The sequence below is a fragment of the Oryzias latipes genome, chromosome 16, assembly GCF_002234675.1.
Source record: "Oryzias latipes chromosome 16, ASM223467v1".
NCBI lineage: Eukaryota > Metazoa > Chordata > Actinopteri > Beloniformes > Adrianichthyidae > Oryzias > Oryzias latipes.
This window is the reverse complement of record NC_019874.2, coordinates 13549774-13564879: the sequence shown is the minus strand read 5'-3', so window position 1 is coordinate 13564879 and position 15106 is coordinate 13549774. Positions and strand designations below refer to the sequence as shown.

Here is a 15106-nt window from a genome sequence, read left to right as displayed (position 1 = left end):
GCTTTTTAAAATGCACAGATTAAAATATGTTGTACATTTGTATTTGGCACCAATGGTAGGTCAGCGGCAAACAATAATTCAAACCCATCATTCCTCTTCTGTTAAGTTGCATGGAGGTGTAACTTCACACCTCAGCTTGAAAAATGAGCAGAAGCACATTTTGCTCTCTGCTGCTGACACAGTTGAGTGAGCAAAATCACCCATGACATACGCTAAATGTGAGCTATTGCAGCGTGAGTCTTTTGCTGAACTCACTGTGTCTTTGGGTCGGGACGCGAAATTATGGTTTCTCCACTTTATGCTTTCTGAAGGCATGGAAAAAACTGTTTTTTTTTTTCTAAGAAAACGCATTCAACCCTTGAATCCCCTAACAGTTTTTTCCTTCCCATCACACTAAAGCCGTCCTGACCATTAAAGTGGAACTTAGTGACCCATACTTTACATTTGTGTTTACTCAGATGGCTGGAAAGTAGTAAGCCAACAAAATCTTAACATCTTTAAGATGCTGAATTATATATGGTTGTAGGGGTTTAAGTGTGTATAATACACTTCTTTTCTTGGTTTTACAAAATAAAAAAAAACAGAAAGGAACAGCCAGCACTAGGGTCATAAGACTCAAAGACTGAGTGAGGTAAATGTCAAATAAATGCAGACCTGAGTGGTCTCAACATGAGCTAGTGCGAGGTGCACAGCAGAACCGGCAGGGATGGGAAAATGCACTGATGTGGGTCTATAGAGCAGGGTCCATATGTCCTTGCACAAAACACCTACAAAAAGAGACCAACAATCAACTGACCTGGACTGTAAATGTATGGAAGATAGAGCACCAGACTACTGGGTCAAGCTATTCCGATAGTTTCACAGAAAGGCTCTAATAGTGCTTTTAAAGTACCACATTCCCCCTTTAGACTGCAGGATATATATATCCTTTACATGTTGTTTAAAAGTGAAACATTTCTGTATTTTACAGTCATGTTTGTAATACTTAAAATGTATTTGGGTGGCTGTTCAGCAGTAGTAGAGTCTGTCAATCATCTGTTTCAAATATTTTAAGTGAGACCACATGTTTTTGAGAAATCTGATTGGCTAGTTTATAAGTTAAATAAATTCAAAAAAGCAAAAAAACCTTAAAACAATAAGGATTAGAAAGAACATGTTAAAAAAGGTAGCAAAGAAAAAATATTTATTCTGTCAAGTAGAATGACTGAGTAATAGCTGTTTAGTTCTCATGTTACCAAGGTGAACAACCTGTCATGCGTCAGGAGTAAGTCATAGATGTGGTGAACAGAATCCAAGATACTACTTCCTTTAAAGTCAGAAAATAAACCAATCGGAAATAGTTAGCAAATGTACTTTGGTACCAAGTGATCCAGTAGTGATCAGTAGTACCAATCCGCTGACCGGGGGTTGAGACCTCTGGTCTACCGTCCTGTTCACTGATGAGTGTCCAGTCCCCTTGGACAGAATAATGGTAGTCAGCTAGCCAAGGTCAACATGGTCCCATTGACTGTATCAGAGCACTGGACAGAGTGGCTTGATGTCATTGTAAAAAAACACCATACCTCCAGCTCCAGCCAAATGAACCCAATTCAGTCACCATGTTTCCACAATACGGAGGTTGCCGTGTGGGAGCCAGAAGACAGCAATTGGTCTGAGTGATTTTGTTTTCTATGGCAACTACTGTTGTCAATAAGGAGCAAGCTTGTTGAAAGTCCACACCCCTTCCACTGGAAATGGCTCAGGAGAATCTGTCACTCAAATGTTCAAGGTGGGCGTCACCACATGCTTTTACTGAGGCATCTGATTGGTCAGTTTATAACTTGAATAACTTGCTATCCTAAAAAGAACAAGAACAACATGTTAGAAAAAAGGTATCACGACAAGAATGGTTATTCTGACCAGAATGATTGAGTAATAGCTGTTTATTTCTCTAAAGAAGCCTACTGGATTTTTCCATCTTGGAGCTAGCGGGTACTTCCTATTTGGAACGCAAGGGTCATTCAGTCCAGTTTTGACATGCATCCAATGGTTTGATTGAACATGTGTTTAAGTGTCCTTGGGCAAGACACTGAACCCCACGTTGCTGCTGGTGCTTCGTTTGCACCTTGCATGGCTGCTCTATAACTATCAGTGTCTTGAACAGTATTTGTGCTCGGGTAAATGGAACTTGAGACTTTAAAGCACTTAATGAAGGTAGAGAGGAGTTACATAAGTATACACCATTTATCATTTAAAAACACATTATTTTGTTCTCTGAAATAGTCACAAAAATGAACTTGCATTACCAACAGATCTTTAAGTGCACTCAATAGAGAGCTGGATCTTGTTAAAAGAGTGGTCGGATATCAAAGCCATCAGATATCTGAGTTTAAGCACCATCTGACCTCGATATTTTTGAAGGATTTTCTTCTTTCCGTGGCCAAAGCTGGTTAGGATTTGACAGAAAACCCAAATGGATTATTTCACTATTTTAATAGTGACTGGTTAGAATTTGTGACAAATACACACAACCTTTTTTTTAAATGTTACCATCTGTTGTCACAAGTTGACATCCCCTCGAACAAACCCCTTTAAAATTACATTTTTGTTAAAATGCAATACAACTTTTGTCAAATTCTTATTTTATGCTATTTTAGTAGAGTTAGGTTCAAATTTAACATGTATAATGTATTGTTTAACTAGTTGCAAAAACACTTTTTTTGAGATTCTCAAAAGTTTATTTTGATTGAACCCCACATCCTTACCAAGTGATATTATTGGAGTAAAGCAGCTCCTTCAGGACAAAAAGAAGTCATCCTCCTCAGGATAAGTCAGAAAACACTTAGACAAAGTTGACAGCATAAATGATTTAGAGAAGAGGAGAACACAATGGTATCAACTGGAGTGATATATATCTATCACTCCAGTATATATACAGTAAATACTGTTTGTGAGGAGTAAATTGTATTGGGGGAGGAAATCCACCCAGTGCATCATGGGATATCCCACAGTAGCATGTCTAATAGGAAAGCTTAGGGTCAGTCAAGCCTGCCCTAACTTTAAGCCTTATCTAAAAGGAAAGTTTTAAGTCTTCCTTAAAGGTAGAGTGGGTGGCTGCCTCCTGAAGCCAAGCTTGTTCCACCAGAGAGATGAAGGCTCTTCTCTCTTCTGAAAGCACACAAAGTGACTTTTGCACATTTTCATATGAAGCTGGTTGGTTGCCATAATCAAAAAATGAAAAGCAGAACAGAGAGAAGAATTCTGTGACCAGGATCCTGCAGGAAAACATCCTCAAGGATGTCACCCTGACATTGTCTCCTTCTTAAACACGCTTGCAGAGCCTATGATTTTCTTAGAAAAACACTTAGATCCAGTGATGGCTGATTTAAACAACTTTCATGACTTGTCGGGACACAGTATACTTCCTAAGGCTTTAGACTGCGGATATCAGAGTTACTTATTAAAAACAGAAGACCAACACTTGAATAAAACTTTTTTATGGTTTTGATAGATCGATGTGATTCAAATATTTTTAGGGTTTTTTTTGTTCTAAAATGTGGTGCATAATTATAGGATTCTCAGTCAATACGCACTTTGATTTTAAAGGCAATTTGGCATGTGTTATTGAGACAACTGGGTCAGCTCCCAAGTGATTAACACAAATGAGCCCTCCTAAAGGGATGATGAGCAATTTTGTGTTTCATTCAGTCATTCACTTGTGTGACATTTAACTCACGCAGAGTACTGACAACACGGACTCTGCTGGTTAATTAACTAAACACTGCGAAACACTTTATATAAAAAAAGAAAAATGTAAAAACAAACTACCAATAAAAAATAGATTCAATAAATGTATCAATCTCATTCATTGTAACCTAATTCACACATATATGTCAATATATGAAATATATGTCACATATAAACTGTCACACAACTTTTCAAACAGTAAATGTACTTAATATATATTATTATTACTATTATTATTATTATTATTTGTGTGAAAAAATTATAATTTGCTTTGACGAATGATTATAAAAAAAAATTTAGTTACACTAATGTGTATGTGTCAAACTTCCTTGAGGTGTTTGTACAACTCTAGGACATTCAGATTTGTCCTTCTTAAAATGTAAATTCATCATGTGTTGTTGTCAAGTGGGCTTACATTTCATCAATGCTTTTAATTCACAATTAAATCAGCTGCTTGTGAGTAGAAAAAGAATCAGCTGTCACTCACTTCTTGTCCACTAAAGAGATGGTGGATGCACATCTGCTTTAGTCAGCGTTTGTTACGGCCAATATCAGGAAAGGAAACCCACAGCACAACTTACAAGGTGCTTCAATGCTGCACATGTCTGAAAAGTAGAATTAGTGTGAGTCTACGCTTCGGCAGAGTTTTCACTGGTAAATTAGCAAAAAATGTTTGAGGTGATGCAATTAGTGCGGCAATGTTAGCAAGAGAAAATCTGTAATTGGCTTGCATATGTTTGTTTTTCTTTTTGAATCCTTCTGACTTATTGTTTTGTTTATATGCAGAAAGTTTGCTGCGTCGTTTATTGGCTGCTGTTTCTGCAGGATTAGATGCAAAACGGGCACAAATTCTCACATTGCAGTTATCAGAAGCAGCAAAAGAATTTTTAGATTTTTTCAAATATTTTTTTTACAAGACCAGCCAGGTGTCAGAAGCAATTTTAACCCATACATCCACACAGGCAGCTCCTTGTCCCCCTCATCTGTCTGCACTTGTTAATTAGTTAGATAACGCTTAAGACTGCTTGCCAAGCCGTTCTCATTTTGTCCTCATCTGTTGCATTGCTCAGTTTAAGGTCTTATTATTTCCTCACAAAGGAGTCCTGGGGAACACTCATCAGCTCAAACCGAACCCAACCAATATCCCAATTAGTGAGATTATAGCTGTCACAGCATGTGTTGAGTCAGCCTGCCCCACCTAACCAAAGGCAAGCAAGAAAGTCCAGACAGCTGCTGCGAGGAATGCACACATGCAGAGCAGGCATGCAGCTGCACACTCACAGGTTATATATAACCATGCATGCTTAATAAGGACTCATGTCTGAGTTCCTGGGACTGTGCGTTTGAAGACTCCACAAGAGTCAGACACGCCTTGCATAGTCATGCACGCACAAGCAGTCCTCTAACTGCTGCCACACCAGCTCCTCCTTTTCAGCTGCAAGTCCTTGACCTGACAAATGTAGTTTGCACACATAAGCAGCTTTTATGTTTGTGTCTTAATTCCCTTTCAATAGTTGAAGTATTTCGGCAGCTGTTTGCTGCTCTGCACACACAGACTGTGAGGTGCTTCTGCACAGCTCAAGGTGGAGGCCAACACTGCTTAAATCACTCACAGTGATTGTCTGTACTAAAATCTGTTTGAATATTCATATGTGTGAAGCCGCATGGTTTAGGATGGACTTTCTGTCTTTTTGAGCATTCTGGGTTTTTTTCTAGTCTGTTTATGGGGAAATTAAAGCAATATTGCAGTGTCCTCATTTTACCCCCTTTACTCTGAGGAACTCCCAGATGAATACAAACTCCTCCTCGCTGTCCCGATCCTGATGACAAACCAATCGCAACCCAAAATCTTCTAAAGTGATGGGACTGCCCTGATTCCATACCTGTCATCTCTCTTTCTCATTTCCTATGGCTTAGAAAAGGAGCATGCTCCATTTCTTTCATGCCATGAAGAGGACCAAATGAGCGCATGAATAGAATTTATATAAAGCAGGCCATCTTTTTGTGTGATGGAGCTCATAGGCTGGGATGACAGGTGGTGTGAAGAGGGAAGGCGGAAAAAAAAGATGGGTTCCGCCACAGAATGAAAGACAGAAGGGATCATTTGAGATGATGAAAATGGGTTTACCAACTCCAGAGGCCAAACTGTAATCATAAATTCTTGTAAGTGCAGTTGCTTAGCATTTAATGCTGGTTCTGCTGATTTTATGGACAGAAAGCCCCTCCTGTCAAAGCTTTGAGAGTTGTTAGTTGATGGCAAGGTGGAAAGTAATAAACATGCTGCCTTTTTTACAGCTTTTTTTAACCGTAGTGGCTCCATACTTGTTCATTGATGCATTTTGTGTATAATTTTTTGTCTCCCCTGGATGAGTTTGCCAAGGATTGTAGAGTGTTGCAGACAACAGCCATACATTCAGACAGTTTGAGTGGGTAGCATCCCCAGTGTGTTGTTTTCAGTGCTCTCTTTGTGGTTATCTCCCACTGCAGGCAACTCCACTGGCACCTGTGGGGATCCTGGCACACCTGCCTATGCCAGCAGGGAGGTGGGGAACTTTAAAGTGCGCAGTAAAGTGCGCTTCACCTGTGCGGTGGGGCACACTCTGTATGGTTCGGCAGAGAGGATCTGCTTTCCCAACGGTACCTGGTCGGGCAAACAGCCATTCTGCAAACGTAAGGGCCAAACTCAAAACTGTCTTCTGTATGGAAACAGCAGAAGATTCATGCAGACAAGTAACACATATGCATGCATTTAAACTCCTACACATGCACTGAGATAAATGCCTGCTGTCAAAGCAGACCACCTTTTATCAATACTCTCAGGAAATATATACAATTATGCCTGTGGAGCTGAAAATTATGAGGCATCTTTGCTTTAACAGCTGTCACTTAAAACTTGTTGTTTTTTTATTCCTGGTGCTTTTTATTTATTTATTTTTTCTTCTTTCCTACTTGTTTCTTTTTTTGCCTAAGATATAAAACAGGATGGGATCAGCATGTTTACAAGATTGTAAACATTAAACAGCAAAAACCAAACTCGAACAATGAAGAACTAACAAATGCACACAAGACATCCTTTAAATAAAATTCCCTTTTACTATCTGCCAGTTAACTGAGCCCTGATCAAAATTACTGTATTTTGCGGACTATAAGTCGCTACAGTGTATACAAAAATGCATAATAAAGAAGAAAAAAAGCCTAAAGAAGTCGCACTTTAGGGCAAAAACTGCAACACTTTAGTACAAATCCACCAAGCCCGGCTTAATTCTGTGTTCATACCGAATGCGATTCCCTTGTCAAATTCAGGTGCCCTTGCTTCCTTTTACGTACGTCAAATTCAGTGCTCAATGTTTATCCAAAAAGGTGTTCATGAACCTGACGCTTCCGTTGCATGTGGGAGAAGATAGTCAAATTCTTAGCCGCTAAGTGGAACAAATGAATGGATCAATGAACATGTCTCCATATCTGGGTTAATGATATCATTCAGTCTTTATTTTTTTTGTACAGCGATGTTAACCATACAGCAGGACTTGCATCTGGATGACGGCACTTTTAGTGGTACTTCCGTGTCTCTGTAACCCAGTTTGATGACCTGTTGTCCCGAATCAGTCAGAGGAAAGAAAATATAACAAAGAATAAAACTGCCGCATCCAAATAAGAAAAATATCATACATTTCAGAAGAACGGTCAGATTCTCGTCTGTTTGTTTTGGACGCTGGTTCTTCTTCTACAGTGCCTTCTAGTGGTTGTTAGTAAGAAACAACCAACAGATTTATTTTTTTTAGGTCGCATAGAATTCGTTCCTGAGTACAAGTCGCACCCCTAGACAAACTAGCCAAAAATAGCAACTTATACTCCAAAAAATACAGTAATGGAGCTGATGAACAGGTTAGCTCACCTCTGAAGTGTAAGGGAGACACTTGAAATACCAACCCAACATTAACAGACCAGTCTAAACTGAAATAATTTTCTACACAGACTTGTATCTTAATTCATCATATGAAGTCATTAGGGTTATTATACTTTTGTTTAAAGATTAATGTTTTTTTTGTTTTTTTAATCAAAATCTGTTCCCATCTGGAAGTTTGGTATTTAAAGTATCTGTCCATTATTTCACAGGAAAGAAAAGAAAAAGGGCTTTCAGCTTTTAATGAAATATAGAATTGAAATGAAAACAACTCATAGTTTTCTCTTCATAGTGCATCAAAATCCAACAATGGCTGTCATTTCTCGTTGAGAAAAACAAACTTTTCATTACTTTGCCAAAACCGGATTAACTTGTCCTTACACAAAGAACCTAGAGCCTTTATTAAATCACATGCGTTGGATACAACATATTGATTGTATTTTAACACAAAGACAAACAAATGTAAAATCTCACAGACGCAACACTGCAGCAGATGGATAAATATCTCTGCTGCAGACTTTCTGCCAGCATGTCTCTGTGACCGTCTTCCAGATTGCACCAAAAAAAAAAAAAAAATTCATTAATTTTAGATACCTAAAGCCAAGTTCATTTTTGGATTGTTTTTAAATGAATCAGTGTGGATTGTGAAGATATTAGTTCAGAGAGCGCCAGCTCCACAGCTTGCATGAATTACCCCCAAGGGTCAACCGGATATTGAGGCAAATGTTTGACTGCTTCAGCGCTCTCCTCCTTGCTGTCCACCAGCATGGAACAGTGCCAGTATCATTTTTTCTTATAATAAGCCAGTGCACAGTACATTCAAACTACCCCACTGTGTATCTGTTGTTTGTTCCAGCTCCTCCATTACTTTTTTGTTTGTCTAAATGCTGCTCCTTTAATATCTCTCTTAATTTCTTTCCTTCTATATTCAACTATACCTCCTCTGTTTCACAGAACCGTCTCTTTTTTTCTTAGCTCACATATCATAGCCACAGGCTTCTTTTTCCCCCCACCATATCTCCACTTAAATCCAAATCAAAGATTGTCTTAACCGTCCTTCTATCTCAAGAGGAAGGAAACAGAAAATCACCGGAGCCTGAATGGCTTTCTGTGTTGCCTTTCTGTGATCTAAAGCCTTGTCTAGTGTTGAAACCCACACATACATTATCCACAGTCAATGAAAAAATCATCACTGTGAATATGCAGCTTAACAGACATCTCACCTTTCCATCAAGCCCTGTTTTGTGTCATTATGTATGTGCTGAATTATTCTGTAAGTAACTCAATGGGGTTGTCATGCTTGATTATTTGAGAATGCACACCAAAACACAAGTCAGCTGAGTGCAAGGACAAACATATACTTATTAATGTTTTTGCAACACAGTAATAAAAGCTTATTGACACCCCATATGGTGACGTATGGTGTGTGCCTGAGTGATGCTTTTGCACCCCAACGACTTTCTGTTAACACATACATGGTAATTAGGGAATGATTACCTCGCTGACAGAATGTCTCTCTCCAACAAGAATCACTATTTCAGAGTTTCCAGGCAATTAGGTGATTGAGAGGGTAGATCAGTTTTGCAATTAAACATGATTTGGAGCAGAAGTATCAGTCATGAGACAAAGTATTATCTCTGCAGATTTCAGTTTGAGTTAAGCTGCAGCGGTGAGCTTTGTTGAAGTTTGACAATACTTCAACTTTTGATTTGCTTAGTTGAGTGGTGACATCTTACATAAAAGCTGCAGAACAATTAATAAGTAATAATAATTATTAAATTGAATGTTATCAATGCTTATACCATGGTCCGGGTGAATACTCGATTCTGATTGGCTGCTGTGTGCGTTAAGTAAGGGTAAATGGCCGACGAAGTGTGCATTATCACTTTTTAACGCACGCCGTGGAAGCCTGCAAAGCGGACCGTGGTATAAAAACTGATATACCTCAGGATAACCGCACAGTGAAAAAATAAGTTCTTAGCTTAAATGTTTTGTACCACTGCGCTGGCTTCTTTAAAACAACCTTTTGCTTCATCATTTAGACAAAAACAAGCGGTAAGAGGTGAACTTTCTCTCTGAACTGATGCTTTATTCAACCCATCCGAAAGATCAGCATATATATATCGCTGAATCTTGACTGCAGCAGTGGTGCGGCATGACGCGGACTATTTGTTGCGACGTGCCGCACCACGTAACAAATAATTCGCTTTTTGTGAGAAAAGCGATCCAAATCGGAAAAAAAAACAAGAATTAAAGACTAAAAACTGGTTCATAGTTATTGCTTTTGTAAGTGACCATGGTACAAGCAGGTTAATGGGCTTCAAAGTGTGCATTATCACTTTTTAACGCGCTTCGCAGAAGCAACCGTCCAACACGCAGGCTTCCACGGCGTGCGTTAAAAAGTGATAATGCACACTTCGTCGGCCATTAACCCTTACATCTATTCTAAAAGTGTCCCCAGTCGTCATTTAATTACGATTATTCCATTTTTAGCCAAAATAAAAAAAAAAGTCATTTTCTAGAATATATGCAGAGCAGCAATAACTTGAGAAATTCCCCTCGGAATGTAGGTTGGCGAGAGGAAACCTGGCCCAATTTCCCATCATCCCTTTGTATACCCTCTCCTGTTAGCTTTCAGCCCCTCACATTCCCATTTTAAGCCAAATTTTCCTTACATATGTCCTCCTTCATCAGAAAATGCTACAAAAACATTTTAGAACACCACAAACACGTAAAGGATAGTTAATAATACTTCATCTATACTGGAATTAAGTCCGCTTAGCCTTTTAGCCTGTCCTAATAAAGCATTGATGCTTTATTTCTAAAGAAAAAAAAACAAAGTCCTCGTCTACAGGACTTTGTTTTGTTGCAGAGCACCATTATATTAATTTGCTGTCTGTAGAATCTGTCTGAGATTAGATAAAAGGTCTTTGATTTAAATGGAATCTAACCTTTAAGTTTCTAATGGAATCATACAATTCGTTTTTATTCTAATACAACTCTATTGCAAGTATCATGCTGAATAAAGGTATTATGTAAGGGCTTTTTTGTATACAAAAATGTCTTTTTTCTGTTCTATATGTCTGACCTTCTTCTTCCCTATTGCCCTTTTTTTTTGTAGCGGTGCAGTGTGGGAACCCGGGCACACCTGCCCATGGCCGTATATCCCGTTTGGAAGGGACAGCCTTCTCCAATTCCATTGTGTATTCTTGTATGGAAGGATACTTCCTCACAGGATTGCCCACACGCCAGTGTCTGGCCAATGGCACGTGGTCTGGTACTTCTCCAAATTGCACAAGTAAGTTCTGAATGCAGAGAGGCATGAAAGGAGGCTGGAATCATGTCTTCTGGTCCATAAAGATTTACTTAAAAAACGGCCATTCTTTTGCACATTGTGAAATGAAAAGAAGTGCAATTCTTTGTGTAATCACTGTCAGAAACTGTGAAATGATTGGTGTTTGGCCAGTCAGTTGTGGTTAAGCATGGTCCCAATTATAAGAGCATTTTGGGAAAAGGGACACAGCCGAATAGTGCATTCAATTGTAATGTAAAAAACAAAACTGATGATTAAAAAAGTACTTGCTTGGGCAAACAGCAAAAGAAATAAAACTTAATTAATTTAGAGTACCGTAGTTCATTAGAATGTAAATGTCAACGATAATAAATTCGTATTGTGGATTATTTTATTAAAACTATGTTGCTTCTGGTGTAATCCTCTTTGTTATTGAATAATCTGCAGTGAAAAAAGAAAGATAATTTCTTCTTCCCCCATAAATAAGATATAAAAAAAATCCTCTTTGTTATTGAATAATCTGCAGTGAAAAAAGAAAGATAATTTCTTCTTCCCCCATAAATAAGATATAAAAAAATTGTCTTTGGCAGATGTGACATGAAAAATTGAAAATTAACAAGCGTTATGTAAAAAAAAACTGTCAGACAGATTTTATTGTTTGGATTTCGACAAAACACTTTCCGTAATTAAAACCACAGCAATCTGCATGTATTTTGCACTGAGTTTAAAAAGGAAATTACGTTCCCCTTTCTCAAAGCATCATATTCTTATTTCCTTAGTCTTTTTGGCTGTTATTGAATCACAAAGAAAGAGAAATGGTATGGGCATAATTTTCAATTTTGGAGTCAAATGGGTCTTAGGAGAGATATGCACAGGGAAGCAGGGAAAAGAGCAAATGGAATTGAATATTAATGATCAAACTTGCAGAATTCCAAAGGAGCTTTTTTAGCCTTTTCCTCCACCTTTGAGTCTGATCAGAACCAAACTTGTCCTCTTTTTTATGGGGTCACACTGCATTAAGGTTAAGCAGTTAGTTCAAGGACATCACTGCTTAAAAATACCAAGATCTCTCGCCTTGTTCACCTCAGCAAATAAGCATTTTAAATGCTCATGGAAAACTAAATGTCTGAGATGGAAACTATATTTGCCTTTAAATCACAATGCTGCCAGAATACACTCACAGAAAATGTTAAGGAATCAGCTATAAAAAGTTTTAAAACAGAGAATGATGGAGAACTAAAATAAGTAGTTATTCCACTAACTTTGGTGCGTAATTGATTCAAAATTGCACAAATCCAAAATATTTTTGAGTTTTCCCAAGCAGTTTGATATTGTGTAATTTCTTCAAAGGTTTTCTGTGCTTGAATTCAGACTGGACATTCCAAAATAAATGGGACCGTTTTGTCATGGACTAATTTAAAATCTTACTTTATCATTTTGTGTCTACTCTTGAACAAGTTCAAGCAGAGATTTGGTCAAAGTTAAAAAATAATCTTAAATTCCTTAAATCTGAACTAAAATGCATCTTGTTAGAAATATACTTGATGGCAGTAACTTCTTTTAAAGTGTGAATTAAAAAGGATTTAAATCTAAACCTCAGTGTGACTATAAAATAAGGTTAAGCAGGAGGTGACAAAGGGAACAAAAGCACGAAAATCTGGCTATGACAAATTTAAAGCCATGGACTTTCATATACAGGGGACCAATGAACAAAATCATGCAAAAGTACATAAAACTCTCCTCCTTCAAAGCAAACTGGCATAGACTTTTTCCTCTGGACTACTTGACCTGTCTGCTCCACTCCACTGTATGAAGGATCGTTTTATGAACGAACTTCACCATTCTCAATAAAGCCTCCATACTAAACAGTTGTAATTATTGACTACCATTATAAGGGCTTTTATCGTTTTCCTCCAAACTGGTATCTTATAAAACCCTGTAAGAATAATTTTTGTTTAGGATTGCACTGCTGCTGGAATTATTGTAACCTTGGATCAGTGTTGTGCTGAGCTATTGTGTTTGTTGGAAAAAAAAAAAGCTAAAAAGACAAGAAAAAAAAACCATCCAAATATTTCTGACAAATGAAATCTGGTGTTATTGTGATTGGGGAAAACACAAAACCCAAAAGGACTTCACTTAACCTCAAATTATGGCCTAGGAAACTGGACTACTCACTTGAACTCCTTTTGGACTTAGCTTTTGTATTTGAGCTCTTCTAAAACACACGTAAAAACGGATGTTTGGACTTGAAAAAAATATATTTTATGTTTTGTTGTAAAAGACAGCCTAGCAATTATAGCTTTCAAATATTTACCTAATGCACAATGAGTAAAAGGTTTAAAAACATTTCTTTGACTACAAACTTAGGTTAGAAAGAAAAATATAAAGGAACCCAAAACAACAGGCGGTAAAATGAGGACCTTGCTGGTAAAACTAGAGTTTTACAAACAGAAGAAGTACTTAACATGCTAGGAACAGCTGTAGTGATTACTAACCAAAATCAGGTGCAACAGGACAAACTGCAGAGTGTCCAAAACTTCCTTGGTTGAAAAATTAAAAAAGGACCCAGAAGGAACTACTTTTGAATATGTCGTTTATATTCAGATAATTATAAGGAAAGAAGGTCTGGAGTTTTACTCATTAGCCCCTTTAGATGAAAATGCATCAGATCATCTATCCTTTAGCTTCCTTTTTTTTTTTGGTCACAACCTTATAAGCAAAACGTTAACTGATTGTCTATGATTAAAGCAGAGGAGCATCAAAGACAAGCTGATGCTCTTGTATGTTGCTTTTATGTTGTAAATTCATGTTCTGCAAGCGACTAAAGGCTAATAGATTGTGAAAGAATGGTTGAGAAACACTTTACAGCTGAAATAACTGACCTGACCTTACTTAAGTTTCCATTTTTAACCTTTCTTGATTAAATGATGTGAATTTAACGCTGTCAGTGATGTTACGGTGTAAGTGCTGTTTTTGTAGTCCATTTCCTACATATAATTAAACTTGGAGTACCGACATATCCATCCGCTGTTTCGTCGTTGACCAAACTGCAGGAAACGTTAAGTTGAAATCTTCAAACGCCATGATTTCTTTTTGTGATTTCCTTTCGAATCTGTCAAGTCTCCTTTTTGAAGCTTACATTTGCCGGCAGATCAAAGAAAAGAACATTGAAAAAAAGACATGGAGGATTTTTTTTGAGATCTCACATCACCTAATTAGCCTAACAAAAAGCAAGTTTAAGCAAACCACTGATTTAAATACAGAAACCAACTTACCAGCAAACTAACAAAACTAAGAAATGCATTCTAGTTATCTTGTTTACAGCTTTAAGTGCTGAAAAACTGTTGCTTAGTCTTTGATCTAGGCTCTTTTGCACATTTGTCTGTACAATAATGTAAAAAAACATGCTAAGCAGCAAACACCATTAAAGTTACTCTAAATTGCACTTAAATATATGTAGTTTCAAAGTTTGGCTAAATGACTTTGGAGGTGCCTATATTGATTCAAACAATTCAGTACCATGGACAGCGCAAGAAATAGTGGATTTAAAAAAAAAGATTAACTCACCTAATAGCCTCCAGTCAGCATCCTCTCAGCCTTCATCTTCTATAAAGGGCCGCTATTCTGGAAAATGAGGCCTCTGTGAAGACCTGCTATTGCCTGAAAATCCTCGTTTGAGCTATGTATGAACCTCATAAGCAAGTGAGAGGGTGTTATACCTCTGTGCTCATGTCATTAGCTACCTTGAAACCAAGGACAAGGCAGTTACCATTATTATGGTTGTAGAATCCCTTTTAGAAAAGTCACATTGTCTCAAAGTAAAGAGAAAGCTGAACAAAAATCGAATCCAAATGTTTTGATGTAGCGAGTGTGGTACTTGTTCCTTCACACATTTGTCCCATAATCTTAATTTGCAAATAATTTGACTTTAAGTAGATGTAGAATGTTTTACCATTTAACAATTTAATTCAGTATTTGTTGTTTGGTGCTGTTAAAAAACAGACATTATTGGAGGAATTTCTTCCACATTATTCCTTGTTTTTTCCAAAAGCTGTTTTCATATTTCACAAAAAAAAGGGCACAGTATTTTTAACAAGACAAATCTGCTTCAGCTGCTACCCCCAAAACTGCTCTATGCTCTCACTTCAATTTATCTACATTTGCAAAAACAAGTGCTCTCTGCC

General features: G+C 37.5%; 1 protein-coding gene across 1 annotated transcript in view; it reads left to right on the top strand.

Moving 5' to 3' along the window:
• The window catches only part of LOC101167820 (CUB and sushi domain-containing protein 3), a gene marked incomplete in the record, with an annotated part of 253195 nt that overhangs the window by 193422 nt on the left and 44667 nt on the right, over positions 1–15106 (top strand). Inside the window, 2 exon segments of the mRNA XM_023964007.1 lie at positions 6214–6396; positions 10752–10928. Coding sequence (XP_023819775.1) covers positions 6214–6396; positions 10752–10928 — 360 coding nt within the window.